The sequence below is a fragment of the Cyprinus carpio genome, chromosome B7, assembly GCF_018340385.1.
Source record: "Cyprinus carpio isolate SPL01 chromosome B7, ASM1834038v1, whole genome shotgun sequence".
NCBI classification, from domain to species: Eukaryota; Metazoa; Chordata; class Actinopteri; order Cypriniformes; family Cyprinidae; genus Cyprinus; species Cyprinus carpio.
This window is the reverse complement of record NC_056603.1, coordinates 29,587,775-29,606,486: the sequence shown is the minus strand read 5'-3', so window position 1 is coordinate 29,606,486 and position 18,712 is coordinate 29,587,775. Positions and strand designations below refer to the sequence as shown.

The 18,712-nt window shown below is 36.6% G+C and overlaps 1 protein-coding gene across 4 annotated transcripts in view; it reads right to left on the bottom strand.

The window, feature by feature from the left end:
* LOC109093625 (histone deacetylase 8-like) overlaps nucleotides 1-18,676 on the bottom strand; it is a 31,989-nt gene extending 13,313 nt beyond the window's left edge. The window contains exons 1-10 of one of the 4 annotated variants that reach the window (XR_006155228.1): nucleotides 18,439-18,676; nucleotides 6,723-6,775; nucleotides 6,472-6,602; nucleotides 5,431-5,572; nucleotides 5,054-5,166; nucleotides 4,226-4,303; nucleotides 2,543-2,651; nucleotides 2,261-2,433; nucleotides 1,494-1,671; nucleotides 1,292-1,386 (exon numbers count right to left, since the gene is read on the bottom strand). Coding sequence is in view for 3 of the 4 variants with exons in the window: in XM_042728277.1 (XP_042584211.1) it covers nucleotides 1,292-1,386; nucleotides 2,261-2,433; nucleotides 2,543-2,651; nucleotides 4,226-4,303; nucleotides 5,054-5,166; nucleotides 5,431-5,572; nucleotides 6,472-6,602; nucleotides 6,723-6,775; nucleotides 18,439-18,552 (1,008 nt within the window). In the remaining variant the exon portion in view is untranslated. Of the gene's footprint in view, nucleotides 1-1,291; nucleotides 1,387-1,493; nucleotides 1,672-2,260; nucleotides 2,434-2,542; nucleotides 2,652-4,225; nucleotides 4,304-5,053; nucleotides 5,167-5,430; nucleotides 5,573-6,471; nucleotides 6,603-6,722; nucleotides 6,776-18,226; nucleotides 18,386-18,438 lie in introns of those variants that run through there. The other 3 variants (XM_042728277.1, XM_042728280.1, XM_042728279.1) reach the window with 3 other exon arrangements.
* Between the last annotated feature and the right edge of the window lie 36 nt (nucleotides 18,677-18,712).

The window sequence follows — 18,712 nt, the reverse complement described above, 5'->3', positions numbered from 1 at the left end:
GATCAAAAGTAAGAGTAAACACTTTCATAATCTTACAAAAGATCTTATTCTTTTGAACATTCTATTACAGTTTCCAAGTAATATTAAGCAGCACAACTGTTTTCAACTGTGTTAATAATAAGAAATATTTCATAAGCGCCAAATAAGCATATTAGAATGATTTTTGAAGGATCCTGTGACTCTGAAGACTGGAATAATTGCATAATATAATTAAATAGTACAACTGAAAACTGTTATTTTAAATTGTAATGATATTTCACAATATTGCTGATTTACTGTATTTTTAAGATTAAATAAATGCAGCCTTGGTGAACATATGTGACTTCTTTCAAAAACATTTTGGAAGTCCATTTCACACATTTTTGAGTCCTCGAAAAAAAACTGGCCTTAGTAAAACATCCAATATAACAAACTGTAAAATGTACCAAATATATGTAGGAAAAATGTTAAAATGCATATGCAATTTTGAATGGCTCTCAATGGAGAAGGATGCATTTTATAACTAGATGGTGAAGTTGCTCCCAGCAGGGGTTATTGACTTCTAGAGCCAATTACAGTTTGACATCATTACATAATAATATTGTAACTTGTAGTGCCATGTTTTTTTTTTTTTAATACAATCATCAGAAAAAGAAAATCTTTGATTAACAAGTCTTGACATATTCCAGAAAGCTCCACTGTATTAATCATCACCACAACCAACACCCTGGAGGTTATCTACACTGCTTTATTTTGGTTGCTTGCCATGTGGAGAGGTCAAAGGTTAACATGAAGGTCATGTCAGCTGAAACAATGGCATCTTTTATTGCGGTGACCATGAAAACGCGCTCTATAAACATTAAAAGACCTTCTTTGTGAGCTGGAAGAAAAGAGAGATATCAAACTCTCCCAGACCAACCAGAAGGCCTTTCCAGCCCTTCATCTCTCCTCAGAAGCTTCTCAAAAAAGCTTGAAAAAGCTCTTAAAAGGGCTCACTCAGAATTGGGTACACACATTCTCTTTCTCCAAGGAAAAAGAAAGAGGAGAGAGGGGGCATAAACAGTTGAGGAAAGAAAAGCACAAGTCCCTCTCAGTCAACCTGTAGGGACAGAGTAGTATTGTTAAGACCCCTTCACTGGTGTGCACACGCACGCCCCCCTCCCTGCTCCTGAATCACATGAAAACAAACCCGGTTATTGAGAGGTGCTTGGACATCTTTGATTAGACCGGGTGACTCAGCAGGAATGGAAGAGGAAGAGGAGGAGAGAGTGGAGTTTTATACAGCTGCTGAAAGTAGAGAGCGGGGTCTCACCTCGTGGTCCGGGATCTCAGAAGACAGAGTCTGTCCTAGGACGGTCCCCGTCAGATAGGTCCAGCAGCGGGCAGTATTGGCAAGGTTATAGCCGCCTGAGAAGGACAGAGAGAGGCAGATTTGTATACGCAGAGAACGAAAGAGAGAGAGAAGGGGGATTCAAGTCAGCAAAAGGGCTTCATTGTACTAGTGTAATTACTACCTTTCATCTAGAGCTTGGCTGGGCAGGTCTGCAGCTTAGAGCTCATTTCAAAATGGGCTAAAATCACAAAAGTTCACTTTCTTCTCTCAGCCCAACCCCCCCTGGCAGTAACAACACACTAATAAACTTTTTGGCCGAGTCAGAGAGCTGGCAACAAGGACAGAAGATGTAGTTGTCACTGTTAAGGCATGAAGGGAGAACAAACTTAGGCAACGCTGCTGAATACGTCTATCGACATATGTTTTTGAAATGTTAGCTGACCCAAAATGAAAATTCAGTCATCATTTACTCACACTCACGTCATTCAAAATGCAAATGAAGATTTATATTTAATGATCTAACATAATTTTTTTCCCATCCAGTGAAAGTCTTATGCAACCAAAACTTGCATGAATAAGTACAAAAGGACAATGTAAAAGGAATTCATATGAATCAAGCGGTTAAACAGAATGAATTTTATTTCAGCTTTTATTCACATTTAACACTGAACAATGCATGAATAAAAGCAAAAATTAAATCTGTTCATCATAAAACCAAACATGTCTTTTCAGATGGCATGGATTAAACAGCTAAACTGCTTTTACGTACTCTTTATAAACTGTGTGAAATGTAAAAATTCATTATTATTAAAAGAAAAAAAAAAAAAAATTCATTTGTGTCCAGAACATGAACAAAAGTCTTTAGAATGACATGTGGGTGTGTAAATGATGACAGAATTTTTATTTTTGGGAGTGTAATAACAATTCAACAAAAACAATGACACAAACCTCCTCCTAGAAGCAGAGTGGGTAACTCCCAGTTCAGTATATAGCTCAGACATTTTCCAACTCCAATGGGAGTCATATTAAAGGAGCACATGGGGTCACCCGCCATGGTGTCCGCTCCAAGTTGCATCACAACTGCTTCAGGGTTAAACAGAGCTTTGACTTCCTGCATCACACTGAAAGAAACCCCCAAAAAAGAAATAATGTCTGTACACTGTACAATGAGGACAAACAAAACATTGCAAAGAACTTAATTAGATGGCTGGTTACTGGATATTTACAGACCTATTGAAGGTCTGGCAGTACCGATCATCACGGATGCCATCTTCGAGGGGGACGTTAACAGCGTACCAGCGTCCTTTACCCAACCCAGTGTCAGTCACATCACCTGTGCCTGTGCAAAAAATCATAATGATAACCTAAAGTTTGAAGGTCATTCATATGACTGATAGAACTGATGAGCTAGTATGAATCATCTACATGAAGTTTTATTGAGCACTGATGTGGTCATTTTCAGTATTGTTTAAAAGTTTGGGGTCAGTAAGATATTTTTTGAAAGAATTATCCATTTTATTATGAATTTATGCATTAATTTGATCAAAAGTGACATGAAAGATATTATAGCATAATAACTGCTGTTCTTTAGAACTTTCTATTCATCAAAAAAAACAGATAATAATAATAATAATCAAAAACTGCATTACGGTTTCCACAAAAACAATGAGCAGTTTTCAACTGTTGTCAACATTGATAATAAGAAATAAGACAATAAATCAGCATATTAGAATGATTTCTGAAGATCATGTGAGACCTGAAGAAAATTCAGGAATAAATTACGTTTTAAAATATATTAAAATAGAAACCAGTTATTTTAAATTGTACTAATATCTCACAATATTACTGTTTTCATGTATTTTTAGCAAATAAATGCAGCTTTGGGTAATATAAGAGAATTCTTTCTAAAACATTAAAAATAGCTTACTGACCCCTAACTTTTGAACGGTAGTGTACTTTTCAGATGAAGCTGTTGCAGTGCATTTTCATACTCAAAAAATATATTCTTGCCGAATTATAATTACTGAACAATTTTTCAACCTAATTTTCGTGATGTGCAGTCTGTTAAAATTTAAACCAATTGTGCGACATGGACAAATTTTAATTGGCGTTACCGCACCACTGCTGAAACTGTGCAGGGGATTTCCAGTTCCCAGCATGCTACACATGGAACTGGACTGGGAAAGAAATGTTGAAATGAAGTGTTATTTCACATGTTTTTGAAGATGAAAAATTGGGGGAACTTGCTAGTGTTTAATGTTCTATGTTATATTTGGATTTAGAAGAGTTTCTGTTATGTTGGACTTTTGGGTATTACCGCTGCGGTGAAGAGCAAAGCATGTGCTCAGCAAGTGGACAGGCTAAAATAAAGACTACGCTTTACTCAGAGGGCAATTACTGTGCAGTTTCTTCTGCTTCTGGCCAAAACCATACAGTCCAATTTTTTTTTGCATTGTACTCAATTCAGTCAGGTTTCTGTTACAAGCATCTGAATAGAGTGGAGTTTGTAATTTTATTTTAATGTTAAGAAAATCGATTCCAAGAATGTCCACATGAATTAATATGAATTCTGAATGTGTCATTTGGGAAGATCACTTGGCAACTGTGTTTGGCAAGAACAATCCATGAATAAACCATTACGTAAATAATAATTAAATCGCATTACATCTTGCATTTATAGAGCATTTGGCCAGTTACCTTTCCAAGCGCTATTGTTAAACTACTGAAGGGGCTCTCAGAGTCTCCAAGAAGCCACAGAGCTCCAGTCTCTGTTATCAGCTGGGTAATCAGACTCTGGGCGCTGGAGTGGAGCCTGCAGCTCCAGCTCTGGCATGGCTTGAAACATGACTGTCAATTAATGGAATTAAAAGACGTGCTGGTCTTCACTGAGGCGTAGAGGCATGCCGAACTAACCTGGGAAGAAGCCAGGGGAGAACTTGTGCAGAGACACTGTCATGACTTTAGAGGTGAAGCTGAAAGCGTCCTCCACACCTGGAGAGGAAACAATGGGAAGGATATTAAATTATGGCCGAGTAAAAGCTTAGAGGAAGTGCCCTTTTTCACTGATGGATTTGAGAAATAACCGGAACTGATAACAGATAAACACAAACAAGAAATGTGAGCTATACTATCTAAATGTCTGGGTCAATCAATAACAAATAAAAGATTGTACAAAATTACCTGGTATAAAATTTTTGAGAACATTTCTATGAACAAAAATTACATTATATTTTTAAAGACCTTAACACACAGTCATAAGGGTCTAAAGTGGTCCTTTCTATGATATATTTTCCTGTTGTATGCAGTTTTTCTGAATGTTGTTTGCAGCACATGATTTGTATTTTTAAGATATAAAAATAAAATGTTATGCAATACAATGTGATAAGGTTTTTATTCAAGAACTATGATATCAGGACAGTTATTTCAACCTGACTTTGTTACATTTATATGTTTGATGTTTAATTTGGATTTTTTTTTTTTTTTTTTTTTTTTTTTTTTAAATGCTCATCATAGAAAAGGTGCATTGAAACCACTGTGTATATGAACTGCATTTTCAAAATTTCTAATAAAAATAAGTGTCATGTCACTGACCCATCTAACATTTGCTCTTGGTGTTAATGTGAATTTGGAAGTCAGATATAAATCTAAAGCCAATTTGTGGACTACTTGTGGAAAAGACGCATGTTAAATGCTATTAACAACAACAGGCTGTTATGGTTATTGTTATGGAAGTGTTATTACCATCTCCATGGTGAAGGTCCACATCCACATAGAGAACTCTCTCATACTTCTGGCGCAGTTTGAGGATTCCAAGAACAGCGTCATTCACATAACAGAACCCAGATGCCTCATCCTTATACAACAACACACATTCAATCAGCTGCTCCAGTGACCCACTGAACAATGTCCGACACATACATACACATTCATCTACAGTAAACAAGCCTGTATGACAAGCTGCCGCAATCAAACTGTAACATCAAAATTTGAGCTTGGTTTAAACTGCAAAGCATGCAGAACTTCTTAGTACTTATGTTAAAGATGCCACTGGCATCTCATTGATTGATGTGGACGTGAAACACAAGAGGGTGGGCACAAGGCCTGTTGTGCCGAATTACTTCTTGGCGTGATGCCACCCTCCGGCCCAGTTGATGGCCACATCACACTTTCCATCCAGCAGATTCTGGGCAGCAGTCAGAGTGGCTCCTCCAACGGCAGCGGCGTAATCAAAAATACCTTCCACCACCGGACAGTCATAACCTGAACAAAAGAGAGCGACAAGAGGCGGGTTGATAACACAGAGGGACAATGGTATGGGGTGTAGAGAGGAAAGTGAGAAGAAAGATACTGATGGAGCGGGAGAGTGAGAAAGAACAATAAACTCCGAGCTACATTTAAATAGATCCTTTGGCAAGAGCTTTGTTTTGCCCTCAAAAACAATAACACTATTATCTAACCCTGGAGATTAGTATGAAGTGTCAGTCTGTCAGGCATTTAAATTACACATGGCTGTGATCCAGTACAAAAATGAACCACTGATTGGAATAACTGGAAAGTTTGAGAAAGATTCAAATGTAATACTGCCCTCTGCTGTAAACAAGAGGAAACTGCATGCACTTAAATAAGGGATACTACTAGCTAGAAGCCTTTTTTTGCTTTTTGTTAATTGTAAAATACATAAAAAGAAAACAAATAGATAGAACACAAAAAAGAAGAGAAGCCAGTGTTAGGTTTTTTTTTAAAGAAAACAAGTAGTTAGTAAATGAATAGAGTGCAATTCTAAAAGGGATTTTTAATAAATTATTTATATATATATATCACATTATTTTTTATCACAGAGTATAAGTTTTTTTTTTTTTTTTTTTTTTTACATGAAAATATATAGCTATATAGCTGCTTTTATATTTTAGGAAAGGAGTCTCTTGCAAGGGGTTTGTTATGTTTTAGGGGGTTGTAATCAAAACATTGAAAACACCTGCTTTATGAAAATTTGAGCAAAAGTCATGCAATTGCCTTTCGAGCCGGGCCAATCTGCCCATCATCAGTGCCTCACTGATGCTTGTGTCTTAATTCACACAGCCAGAAACAATGGTTGTCCACATACTCTTGGCCATGTAGTAGAGTAATCACGGGCCTAATCATCTGAATTCAGCTCTCACCCAGTCCAAAGTCACCAGACTGAGGGTCATCATTGTCCCCGTCCTGGCTGATCTTGTGCAGGTGCTGTAGGTAAGAGTCTGTGTGAAACACGGCCATCTCCTCTATTGAAGCAACAACTGGCTTCACCACCCTAACACACACACACACACACACACACACACACAACAGTTTCAACATAACATAAACATCAGTTAACATTATTTACTGAGAAATACTGAGAATTTGTCAATTTCGCACAATCTTCACACACCTCATGTATTTTAATAAGCCATACGCCTCAATCAATGAATGAACCATACTCGCCTGTGAGAGAAAGAGAGAGAGTAAAGAAAACCAACCAGATTACAGTTAAAAAACAAACAAACACACCAATACTGTGTAGTTAGTAGTACCACGGTACTGTGATGATTTCAGAAGATACATTCAATAATGTGTTTCCATATATTCCATGGTATTAGACTTGGGTAAAGTTGGTTTTATATTCGCACATTCGCAACTTTTCCCACATTTCCGCGTTCAATAACTTTCAAATTATATGTGCAATAAAGTTTTTTTTTTTTTTGGCATATTCTAATCAGCGACATCATTGTGAACCAAATTCATTGGTTTCAAAATCGATCAAAATGGCCAAATATTGTTTTTATGGGCATATTTAGAAGCGAATGTCTGCTGAATGTCCAATGTAGTGCTGGAAATTCGTTAGGGACCGGCTAAAAATTTTCGAGTTTTTTCATTGTGTGCGAACAGACAAGTATTCTGTAGCCAACTACAGATGTGCCAGCAAGTATCACTTACATTGTTATCACTTACACTTACTTACTTGTAATGCTGTAGAATTTATTTTAGCCACAATAAAAATGGCATTATAATGATGGTGTTTGAAAAGATGTTTAGGAATTTAAAAAGAATGAACGTACATGAACTGTAATGTAGTAACAATTCAGACAAGTGGGAAATCACGTGTAATCTCCTGAACATAGTTAATGACAGTTAAAACAACTTTTTTATTTATGTATTTGCCTCAAAATGAACAAGAACTGTGTTGATGTATTGCTTGTAACAATGACATATGATTTATTTCAATAGGTTTTTGAAAGCATGGCTTACCTTCTCTGAAGCAAGTTGGAAAATCTTGTCTGGACCCTACAGAACATACTACAACCCACATCTTGTTTTATTCACCTTTTTTTTCTCCTTTCTGATTTTTAAGTATAATAAAGACTTAACAGTGGTCTCCAGGTGTTGAATAAAAATAATGTCTAAACTATCTTTTATGGTTTTCTATTGTATGACATCTTTGTTTAACATGAAACTCTCACAATTCACGTGCATTGATTAATGTTTGCAGTCCTGCAAAAATATCGCTTTGCATGGTACTGAATCCATCAGATTATTGACAAGTACTCAGAACTCCTGACAGCACACAGGATGTTCATTTTGGGTGAACATTTAGAAAACTATGGCAAAAACTGTCTTTAAGATGGTTTATAAAGAATTTGTGCCTCACATATATATTTAATTTGGACCATCACTGATTTTTATGGGATTCCTCAATGTCACGTCATCCACTTTAGTAGCTTTTGAAAGAAGGGAACAGGTGCTAAGTAGCAATATATGTATCTGACAAAAAATAACACATCAAGTCTGTAATGTACAAGTATTTAGTGTAGATGTTCAAAAAGAACCATCACTATGTATTTGTCCATTGACACAAATTCCAGTGCAATAACTTTTCACAAAATAGTCTCATATTGTAGCAAAACAAGCTGCTAAATAATTAGGTGACCTTGCAGAACAGAGCAGAAGTCCTGAAATACGAGTCTCGGCCTTCAAACAGACATCTGCAGCATTCCTGTATTTCTTCATAGACACACCATGACTGCACTTCCAGTTCAATACCTTTTTAAAAGAGGCTCACACGGTTACAAAACAAGCTGCTAAATAATTATGTGACCTTGTAGAACATATCAGAGCTGATGAAATAGAAGTATCGGCCTTCAAACAGACATCTGCAGCATCCCAGAGTTTCTTCATAGACACACCATGACTGCGTTTCCAGTTCAATAGCTTTTTACAAGAGGCTCACACGGTTACAGAACAAGCTGCTACATAATCATGTGACCTTGTAGAACAGATCAGAAGCCATGAAATACGAGTATCGGCCGTCAAACAGACATCTGCAGCATCCCAAAGTTTCTTCATATACACACCATTACGGGGCTCCCAGTTCAATACCATTTCACAAGTGGCACACACCGCTACAAAACAAGTGACGACATGTTTATGTGAGCTTGCAGAACAGATCAGAAGCCCTGAAGTACGAGTATCGGCCATCAGACAGACATCTGCAGCATCCCTGTATTTCTTCATAGACACACCATGACTGCGCTTCCAGTTCAATAGCTTTTTAAAAGAGGCTCACACCGCTACAAAACAAGTGTCAACATGTTTATGTGACCTTGCAGAACAGATCAGAAGCCCTGAAATACGAGTATCGGCCGTAAAACGAACATTTGCAGCATCCCAGAGTTTCTTCATAGACACACCATAACTTCACTTCCAGTTCAATAGCTTTTTACAAGAGGCTCACACGGTTACAGAACAAGCTGCAGAACAACATAATCATGTGACCTTGTAGAACAGATCAGAAGTCCTGAAATACGAGTATCGGCCATCAGACAGACATCTGCAGCATCCCAAAGTTTCTTCATAGGCACACCATGACTGCGCTTCCAGTTCAATAGCTTTTTACAAGTGGCACAGACCGCTACAAAACAAGTGTCGACATGTTTATGTGACCTTGCAGAACAGATCAGAAGCCCTGAAATATGAGTATCGGCCATAAAACAGACATCTGCAGCATCCCTGTATTTCTTCATAGACACACCATAACTTCACTTCCAGTTCAATAGCTTTTTACAAGAGGCTCACACGGTTACAGAACAAGCTGCTAAATAATCATGTGACCTTGTAGAGCAGATCAGAAGTATTGAAATACAAGTATTGGCCATAAAAACAGTCATCTGCAGCATCCCAAAGTTTCTTCATAGACACACCATGACTGCGCTTCCAGTTCAATACCTTTTTAAAAGAGGCTCACACTGTTACAGAACAAGCTGCTAAATAATCATGTGACCTTGTAGAACAGATCAGAAGTCTTAAACGTACAAGTATTTGCCGTAAATTATACATTTACAGCATCTCTTTATTCTATGGGTTTCTTCATAGAGACACCTTCCAGTTCAATAACTTTCCAAAGGAGGCTCCCACCTGGTTACAGAACAAGTTGCTAAATAATTATGTGACCTTCTACATCATATCAGAAGTCTTGAAATACAAGTATTGGCCATAAAAACATACATTTGCAGCATCCCTGTATTTCTTCATAGACACACCATAACTTCACTTCCAGTTCAATACCTTTCCAAAGAAGGCTCACACGGTTACAAAACAAGCTGCTAAATAATCATGTGACCTTGTAGAACATATCAGAAGTGTTAAAAGTACAAGTATTTGCCCTAAATTATACATTTTACAGCATATCTTTATTCTATTGGTTTCTTCATAGAGACATCTTCCAGTTTAATAACTTTCCAAAGGAGGCTCACACCACCGTTACAGAACAAGCTGCTAAATAATCATGTGACCTTGTAGAACATATCAGAAGTCTTGAAATACAAGTATTTGCACTAAATTATACATTTATAGCATCCCTGTATTCAATGGGTTTCTTCATAGAGACATCTTCCAGTTCAATAACTTTCCAAAGGAGGCTCACACCGTTACAAAACAAGTTGCTAAATAATTATCTGACCCTCTACATCATATCAGAAGTCTTGAAAGTACAAGTAATTGCTCTAAATTATACATTTACAGCATCTCTGTATTTCTTCATAGAGACACCTACCTTTACTTCCAGTTCAATAACTTTCCAAAGGAGGCTCACACCGTTACAAAACAAGCTGCTACATAATTATGTGACCCTCTACATCATATCAGAAGTCTTGAAAGTACAAGTATTTGCTCTAAAAGATACATTTACAACATCCATGTATCATATTATATATATGGCACTGTCCGTGGTCCTGATGCTACCTGCACCTTAACATTGCCATACTTTTTCAGTGTTTGCCCAAAGTTAACCCCAAATCACTTTGTTATTAAGCACACTCCAAAGGGGCACACTACACCATGGGGATTGGCTCATTTATTACATTTAGTTGACTTTGAAAAGCAGCTATACATAAAGCTAAACAAAAAATAAATAAATAAATAAAGACCTAAAACATTTTTATTTTGTAGTATTTTGTAGATAATGAATAAAGAGTGAACTATCAACATATCTAATGTCACAATAATTTCTCCTTCACAAATCCACGTAAGTTCTTACAAACTGCATTCACTTAAAAGGCCAGCAGAAGACATCATGCACTACAACAATATGTGATGCAGAGAGAGATCCAGGCAGACAAAGTCTTTCCCTAAAATGTATTAACAACAATTATCAGTAATATGAATACAATGCAACAACAAAAAAAAATACATATAAAAAAATGACTTGGAATTATTATACTGTACTGCCTAAAGGAATATGTTGTATTAATGAATATGAAAAAGAACAACACATAAGCACATTGGAAATTTGCATACACCAATAGACCCATATCAAACATAAACCAAACACTACAAAAGTAATTCCATAACATATCAAATACGCAAGACACATTTCTTGCTGTTTTAAACACACTTTCAGCATAAGCTCCTATAAGAGCTTACCAACACAAATCACAAATCCATGCTTGTTCTTCTGGTGGCACATTACTGTTGAGGCACCGAACATGAAAAACACAATGAATCTGGAAGGGAAATATGACATGTTGTGATATATTTGAATTGTAGAAATAGTTAAAAGTAGTTGTGAAAACGCTTGTTTTCAATTTACATATAGTAGTCAACAGCAGAAATGGCATAGTGAATACCAGGTGCTTTGCTCCTCTGTTTGGGCCTTTTTCTGATTTTCCACATACAGAGCAGTACACCTGTTTTGACACTGCAGTTTTTAGAATGTAGATGGGATTATAAGTAATCTCTGTGTGTCTAACATGGAAATAAACTGTTTGTTCAAAGTGCTTTATACCTGATGCCAGCAAAATCTGCAGCAACTGCATGATGCTGTCATGTCAATATGGACCAAAATCTCTGAGGAATGTTTCCAACACCTTTTTGAATCTATGCAACAAAGAATGAAGGCAGTTCTGAAGACAAAAGGGGGTCCAGCCCTCTAGCAAGGTGCACCTCATAAAGTGGCCAGTGAGTGTATGTGTACTGTATGTGTGTCCTGTATTGCACGGAGATGATGTGCCACTACTGGAAAAGTTTGGCCAAAGACATTTGACACTGAAAAATTATGGAAATGTTAAGGTGCAGGTAACCTCAGGACCATGGACAGTGCCATGAAATACAAACATAGCCTAGTTTCCTTTGAAATTAAAAATTCCAAGTTCATTTCAGGTTTAATGCTTAGTACAATATTCAGTACGGTTCATAAATATAATTTTACCTATCTATCTATCTATCTATCTATCTATATATATATATATATATATATATATATATATATATATATATATACAAACCCGATTCCAAAAAAGTTGGGACACTGTACAAATTGTGAATAAAAACAGAATGCAATGATGTGGAAGTTTCAAATTTCAATATTTTATTCAGAATACAAAATAGATGACATATCAAATGTTTAAACTGAGAAAATGTATAATTTTAAGGGGGGGAAAAGTTGATTTTAAATTTCATGGCATCAACACATCTCAAAAAAGTTGGGACAAGCCCATGTTTACCACTGTGGCATTCCCTCTTCTTTTTATAACAGTCTGCAAAGTCTGGGGACTCAGGAGACAAGTTGCTCAAGTTTAGGAATAGGAATGTTGTCCCATTCTTGTGTAATACAGGCTTCTAGTTGCTCAACTGTCTTAGGTCTTCTTTGTCGCATCTTCCTCTTTCTTTGAATGCGCCAATGTTTTTCTATGGGTGAAAGATCTGGACTGCAGCTTGGCCAGTTCAGTACCCAGATCCTTTGGAAATTTCATACGCAGCCATGATGGTGTAATTGAATGCAGTATGTGTCTGGCATTGTCACGTTGGAAAATGCAAGATCTTCCCTTGCTTTTAGACAAGGTCTTGGATGGGAGCCTATGTTGTTCTAGAACTTGGATATACCTTTCAGCATTGATGGTGCACTTTCCTGTGATGGCTGCACCATATAACATGCCATAGCCCTCACTCATGCAACCCCATACCATCAGAGATGCAGGCTTCTGAACTGAGCGCTGATATAACAAACTTGGGTTGTCCTTGTCCTCTTTAGTCCCGGATGACATGGTGTCCCATTTTCCAAAAAGAGAACACATTCAAATTGTGATTTGTCTGACCACAGAACAGTTTTGTCCACTTTGCCACAGTCCATTTTAAATGAGCCTTGGCCCAGAGAAACCGCCTGTGCTTCTGGACTCCTGTTTAGATGGGCTTTTTTTTTTGACCTATAGAGTACACCTGTTTTTGAACACTGCAGTTATTCTAATGTAGCATTCCTGTATTATATGTAATCTCTGTTGTTTTCATCCCAATGTTTTTCTGGAACCCTTCCGCAGAGATTGTTCCAGCAAAATGCATTTCCATTACTGTGCATGTCAAATATGACCAAAATCTCTCTGAGGAATGTTTCCAAGTGCCGTCTGGCAACAAAAATTAAGGCAGTTCTGAAGATCTACGGGCACCTCATAAAGTGGCCCTCAGTGAGTGTATGTTGTACTGTATGCCTTGTTCCCTTATTTGACTGACAGAGATTTGTGGCCAGCCACTACTGGAATGATTTTGGCCAAAGACAGATGACACTGAAAAATTTGGAAATTTTAAGGGTGAGTAACTCAGGACCATCTGACATTGCCCATGATTTTAATTTCAAAATAGCCTATTTTTCCTTTGGTTAAAAATTGCCCATCTTGACTTTTGAGGCTTTTTTTTAACTGCCACTCTAGACAACTATTCTGGAACGGGTTTTCATAACCCAATATTACCTATCCACTTTATCCAAATATCTGTATGCAAAATATATATATAGCTGTATATATATATATATAACATTTAACTTTTCCGGCCCGATTCCAATTTTTAAGTTGGACACTGTCCCAAATTGTGGAAAACAGAATCTGTGATTTGAAATTGCAAATACTTCAATATTTTATTCAGATATGTTCAAACAAAATGTCATGATTATTTACTTTACCAATCTATGGACAGGGTTTAAACTGAGAAAATGTATAATTTTAAGGTGGGGAAAATAAGTTGAATGTTTTTTTTAAATTCATTCCATTTCAACACTCTCAATGTTGTTGGGGACAAGCCCATTATTTACCACTGTTGTGGAACCGTGTTTCTTTTATATACAGTATTGCAAAGTGTATGGGACTGAGGAAGACAAGTTGCTCAAAGTTTAGGATATAGGGAATGTTGTCCCATTAATTGTTTAGCAACAGGCTTCTAACTGTTGCTTGTAAGCTGTCGCTTAGGAAAGTTATTTAACGGATTTATCTTCCTCTATTTTATGAAACCCATAGAATTTTCTATGCTTGTGAAATGTATGGACTGCAAATACTTGGCCATTTTTCACACTTCAGATCCTTCTTCTACCAGTCACATGATTATTTAGCAACTTGATTTTTGTAACGGTGTGAGCTCTCCCTTTGGAAAGTTATTAAATGGAAGGTCTTCTCTATGAAGAGACCCATGATCTGTCTGATGGGAGCAAATATGTTTTTTAGAACTCTGGATATAACCCTTTCAGATGATGGTGAGCCCCTTTCCAGATGTGCTGCCCATGCCACACGTAAACACTAGGGCAATACTTGTAACTTTTAACACTTCTGATATTTCTACAGGTCACATGATTATTTAGCTTGTGCTTGTTTTGAGCCTTCTATGGAAAGGACCGTGTGGGTGTGTTCTATGGAAAAAGGTCCTCTTTATGAAGTGAAATTATGGTGGTGTCCAGAAGAAGTTTACAGGGATGCTGAAATTGTGAACTTGTTTGTCACATACCCACAGAAACACTTTCCACTATGGGCCACAGGTCACATTTAATTGAGCAGCTTGGCCCAAATACTTGAACCGTGTGAGCCTTGCTTCTGGAAAGGTTGAGATATGGAAGTTTTTTTGAACGGTGTAGAGTTTTAGCCAATGAAACACATGAAGAAACCCATAATGGCAAATGTAATTGTTTTTTATGACAATACTTGTTCTTTCAAACTTATTCCTGAGCCCATGTATGTAGAGCTTGTCCAGATACTGTAGCATTCCTGTATGTGATGCAGGTGCCGTCTATGAAGGCCCGAAGATCACGGCCTCCATGTATGGTTTTTCCGGCCTTGACCCTTAAGCACTGAGATTGTTTCCAGATTTTCTGAATCTTTGGATGAGATATTATGCATGCTGTAGATGTATGATTATGTTCAAATACTTGCAGTTTTTCTCTTCTTGATATCCTTTCTGATATGTTCACAGGTCTCACTATTATTTAGCCGCTTGTTTTGTAACGAATGTGAGCCTCCTTTGGAAAAGTTATTGACTTCTGAGAGACACTCTGTTAACTATGAAGAGGCTCATTTGAACCCAATCATGCTATAAATGTTGTTATTTCAAGTTGCAAATGGTCCTCCAGCTGCTTCCTTATATGATACTGTTTTTTAACTTTTCGCCTTCCTCTTATTGTTACCTGTCCCAGCTTTTTTGGAATGTGTAGCTCTTATGACTTGTATCCAAAAATGAGGAATATTCTGGCTATGACATTTCAAAATGTCTCACTTTGTAACATTTGATACGGGCAAATATCTACTAAGAAACACTTGTGATATGTTCTAGAAGTTTATGATTATTTGTTCAATTGTACTTTCCAACCCTTTTTTACTCACAATTTGTACAGTGTTGTAAACTTTTTTTTTGGAAGTTATTCGGGTTTCTATGAAGATATAATACAGGGATGCTGTAAAATGTATCTTTTCATGGCAAATACTTGTACTTTTAAGACTTCTGATATGTTCTACAAGGTCACATGATTATTTAGCAACTTGTTTTGTAACGGTGTGAGCCTCCTTTGGAAAGTTATTAAACTGGAAGGTGTCTCTATGAAGAAACCCATAGAATAAAGAGATGCTGTAAATGTATAATTTAGTGCAACATACTTACTATTTTAAGCCTTCTGATATGTTCTACAAGGTCACATGATTATTTAGCAGATTGGTTTTGTAACGGTGTGAGCCTTCTTTGGAATGGTATTGAACTGGAAGTGAAGTTATGGTGTGTCTATGAAGAAATACAGGGATGCTGCAAATGTATGTTTTATGGCCAATACTTGTATTTCAAGACTTCTGATATGATGTAGAGGGTCAGATAATTATTTAGCAGCTTGTTCTGTAACGGTGTGAGCCTCCTTTGGAAAGTTATTGAACTGGAAGATGTCTCTATGAAGAAACCCATTGAATACAGGGATGCTATAAATGTATAATTTAGTGCAAATACTTGTATTTCAAGACTTCTGATATGTTCTACAAGGTCACATGATTATTTAGCAGCTTGTTTTGTAACCGTGTGAGCCTTCTATGGAAAGGTATTGAACTTGAAGTGAAGTTATGGTGTGTCTATGAAGAAACACAGGGATGCTGAAAATCAATGTTTTATGGCCAATACTTGTATTTCAACACTTCTGATATGTTCTACAAGGTCACATAATTATTTAGCAACTTGTTTTGTAACGGTGTAAGCCTCTTGTAAAAAGTTATTGAACTGTAAGGTGTCTCTATGAAGAAAAAAACATGCAGGTGCATCTCAATAAATTAGAATGTTGTGGAAAACATTTAACAAAAAAAACCCACCAGTTCACTATCTCAACAAATTAGAATTCTTAAGAATAAAATAAATTGGCATGTCACCATATTCTAATTTGTTGAGATGAAACAAGACACCAAATATTGCAGATGAGCTGAAGGCCGCTGTCAAAGAAACCTGGGCTTCCATATCACCTCAGCAGTGCCACAAACTGATCACCTCCATGCCACGCCGAATTGAGGCAGTAATTAAAGCAAAATGAGCCCGTACCAAGTATTGATTACATGTTCAGTAAATGAACATACTTTCCAGAAGGCCAACAATTCACTAAAAACGTTTTATTTATTTATTTTTATTGATCTTATGAAGTATTCTAATTTGTTGAGATAGTAAATTGGTGGGTTTTTGTTAAATGTGAGCCAAAATCATCACAATTAAAAGAACCAAAGACTTCTTTAGTCTATGTGCATTGAATTTATTTGAGTTGAATTACTGAAATAATGAACTTTTCCACAAAATTATAATTTATTGATGCACCTGTAATAATACAGATGCTGTAAATGTATCTTTTAGAGCAAATACTTGTAATTTCAAGACTTCTGATATGTTATAGAGGATAGATATTTATAATGATTTATGTTTTGTAACAGTGTGAGCCTTTTTTAAAAAAGTTGTTGAACTGAAGGGGGTGTCTCTATGAAAAAAAAAAACATACAGTATAATACAGGGATGCTGCAAATGTATCTTTTAGAGCAAATACTTGTACTTTCAGTACTCCTGATATGATGAAGAGGGTCAGATAATTATTTAGCAACTTGTTTTGAGACTCTTTTAAAAAGTTATAACTGAAGGGGTGTCAATAGACAAATTGAATACAGTGATGGTACTGTACTTTTTGAACATCTTTAACACTAATACTTGTACATTAAACACTTGATGTATGTCATTTATGGTCAAATAAATATTTTGCAACTTAGCATTAGGTTCCTTCTTTCAAAAGCTGTTGAAGTGGATTGTGGAAAAGTCATTGCGGTAACCCATAAAAACAGTGATGGTACAAATTTAATATATATGTGAGGCACAAATTCTTTATAAACCATCTTGAAGAAAGTTTTGCCATAGTTTTAGAAATGTTCACCCAAAATCAACATTGTATTTGCTGTCATGAGTTCTGAGTACTTGTCAATAATCTGATAGATTCAGTACCATGCAAAGTGATATTTCTGCAGGAATGTAAACAATCAATGCACATGAATTGTGTTTAATGTTAAACAAAGATGTCATAAAACAGAAAAACATACAAGATAGTTTAGCCATTATTTTCATTCAACACCTGGAGAACACTGTTACACTGTTAAGTCTTTATTATACTTAAAATCAGAAAAACAGAGGTGAATAAAACAGCAAGACATGGGCTGTAGTATGTTCTGTAGGGTCCAGACTACATGCTCCAACTTGCTGCAGAGAAGTTGGCCCATGCTTTCAAAACCTATTGAAATAAATCATGTCATTGTTAAAACCGACAAATCAACACAGTTCTTGTTCATCTGGAGGCAATTAAATAAAAACAGTTGTGTTTTTATTTATTTTTAATAGAAACACGTAATTTGTAGATAGTCCCTCAGATAAGCGATGACGTCACGAAACTCCATAGAGGGTAAGCGTGTTTATCAGCTTCTTTAAAACGTTGAGTTCGACATAATAATGTGTTCTGAATTGTGCTCATCATGGTCGGTAATGATAATTGACCAAAAGTGGCTTTTTTAAGTGCATGTTAACAAAGTTATTGATCGCGGAAGTCCGAATGTCTGAATATAAAACCAACTTTACCCAAGTTGGTATTAGTTGATTAACACATACTTGCACCATGGTATTTATATGATAACGTACTCCAAAATAGTTAAAAGAGTTCCACGGTCATACAAATGTCCCACCAGCTAACGTTAGAGCAAACGCGGTTCTTCCTCATGTTCATGTCTCTACTTATAATATTAAGTATGAAGGATCTGCATGAAGCCAGAGGTGTGTTATTGTGTTTGGGAGTGTGTGAAGTAAAGCGCAGTTCATCTCACCCGGTTCGGCACTTTAGACAGCGAGTCGCATGTCTGGATGTACTCCGGACTGTACACATACACCACGCTGCGATTTCTGCTTTGATCATCATTACTCTCGCTTTTGTCACTCATTTAAAATCAAACAATTAAAATAAAAGCACCTCATGAATCGATACAGAGCCTTTCGGTGCGCTCTGGCTGTTCCGACAATGAACGTCCGTCCGTTGTTTCAAAATAAAAGTCCGGATTTTAGAAGAACCGCTGCTCTCATCAAGATACTGTGATGTTTGCT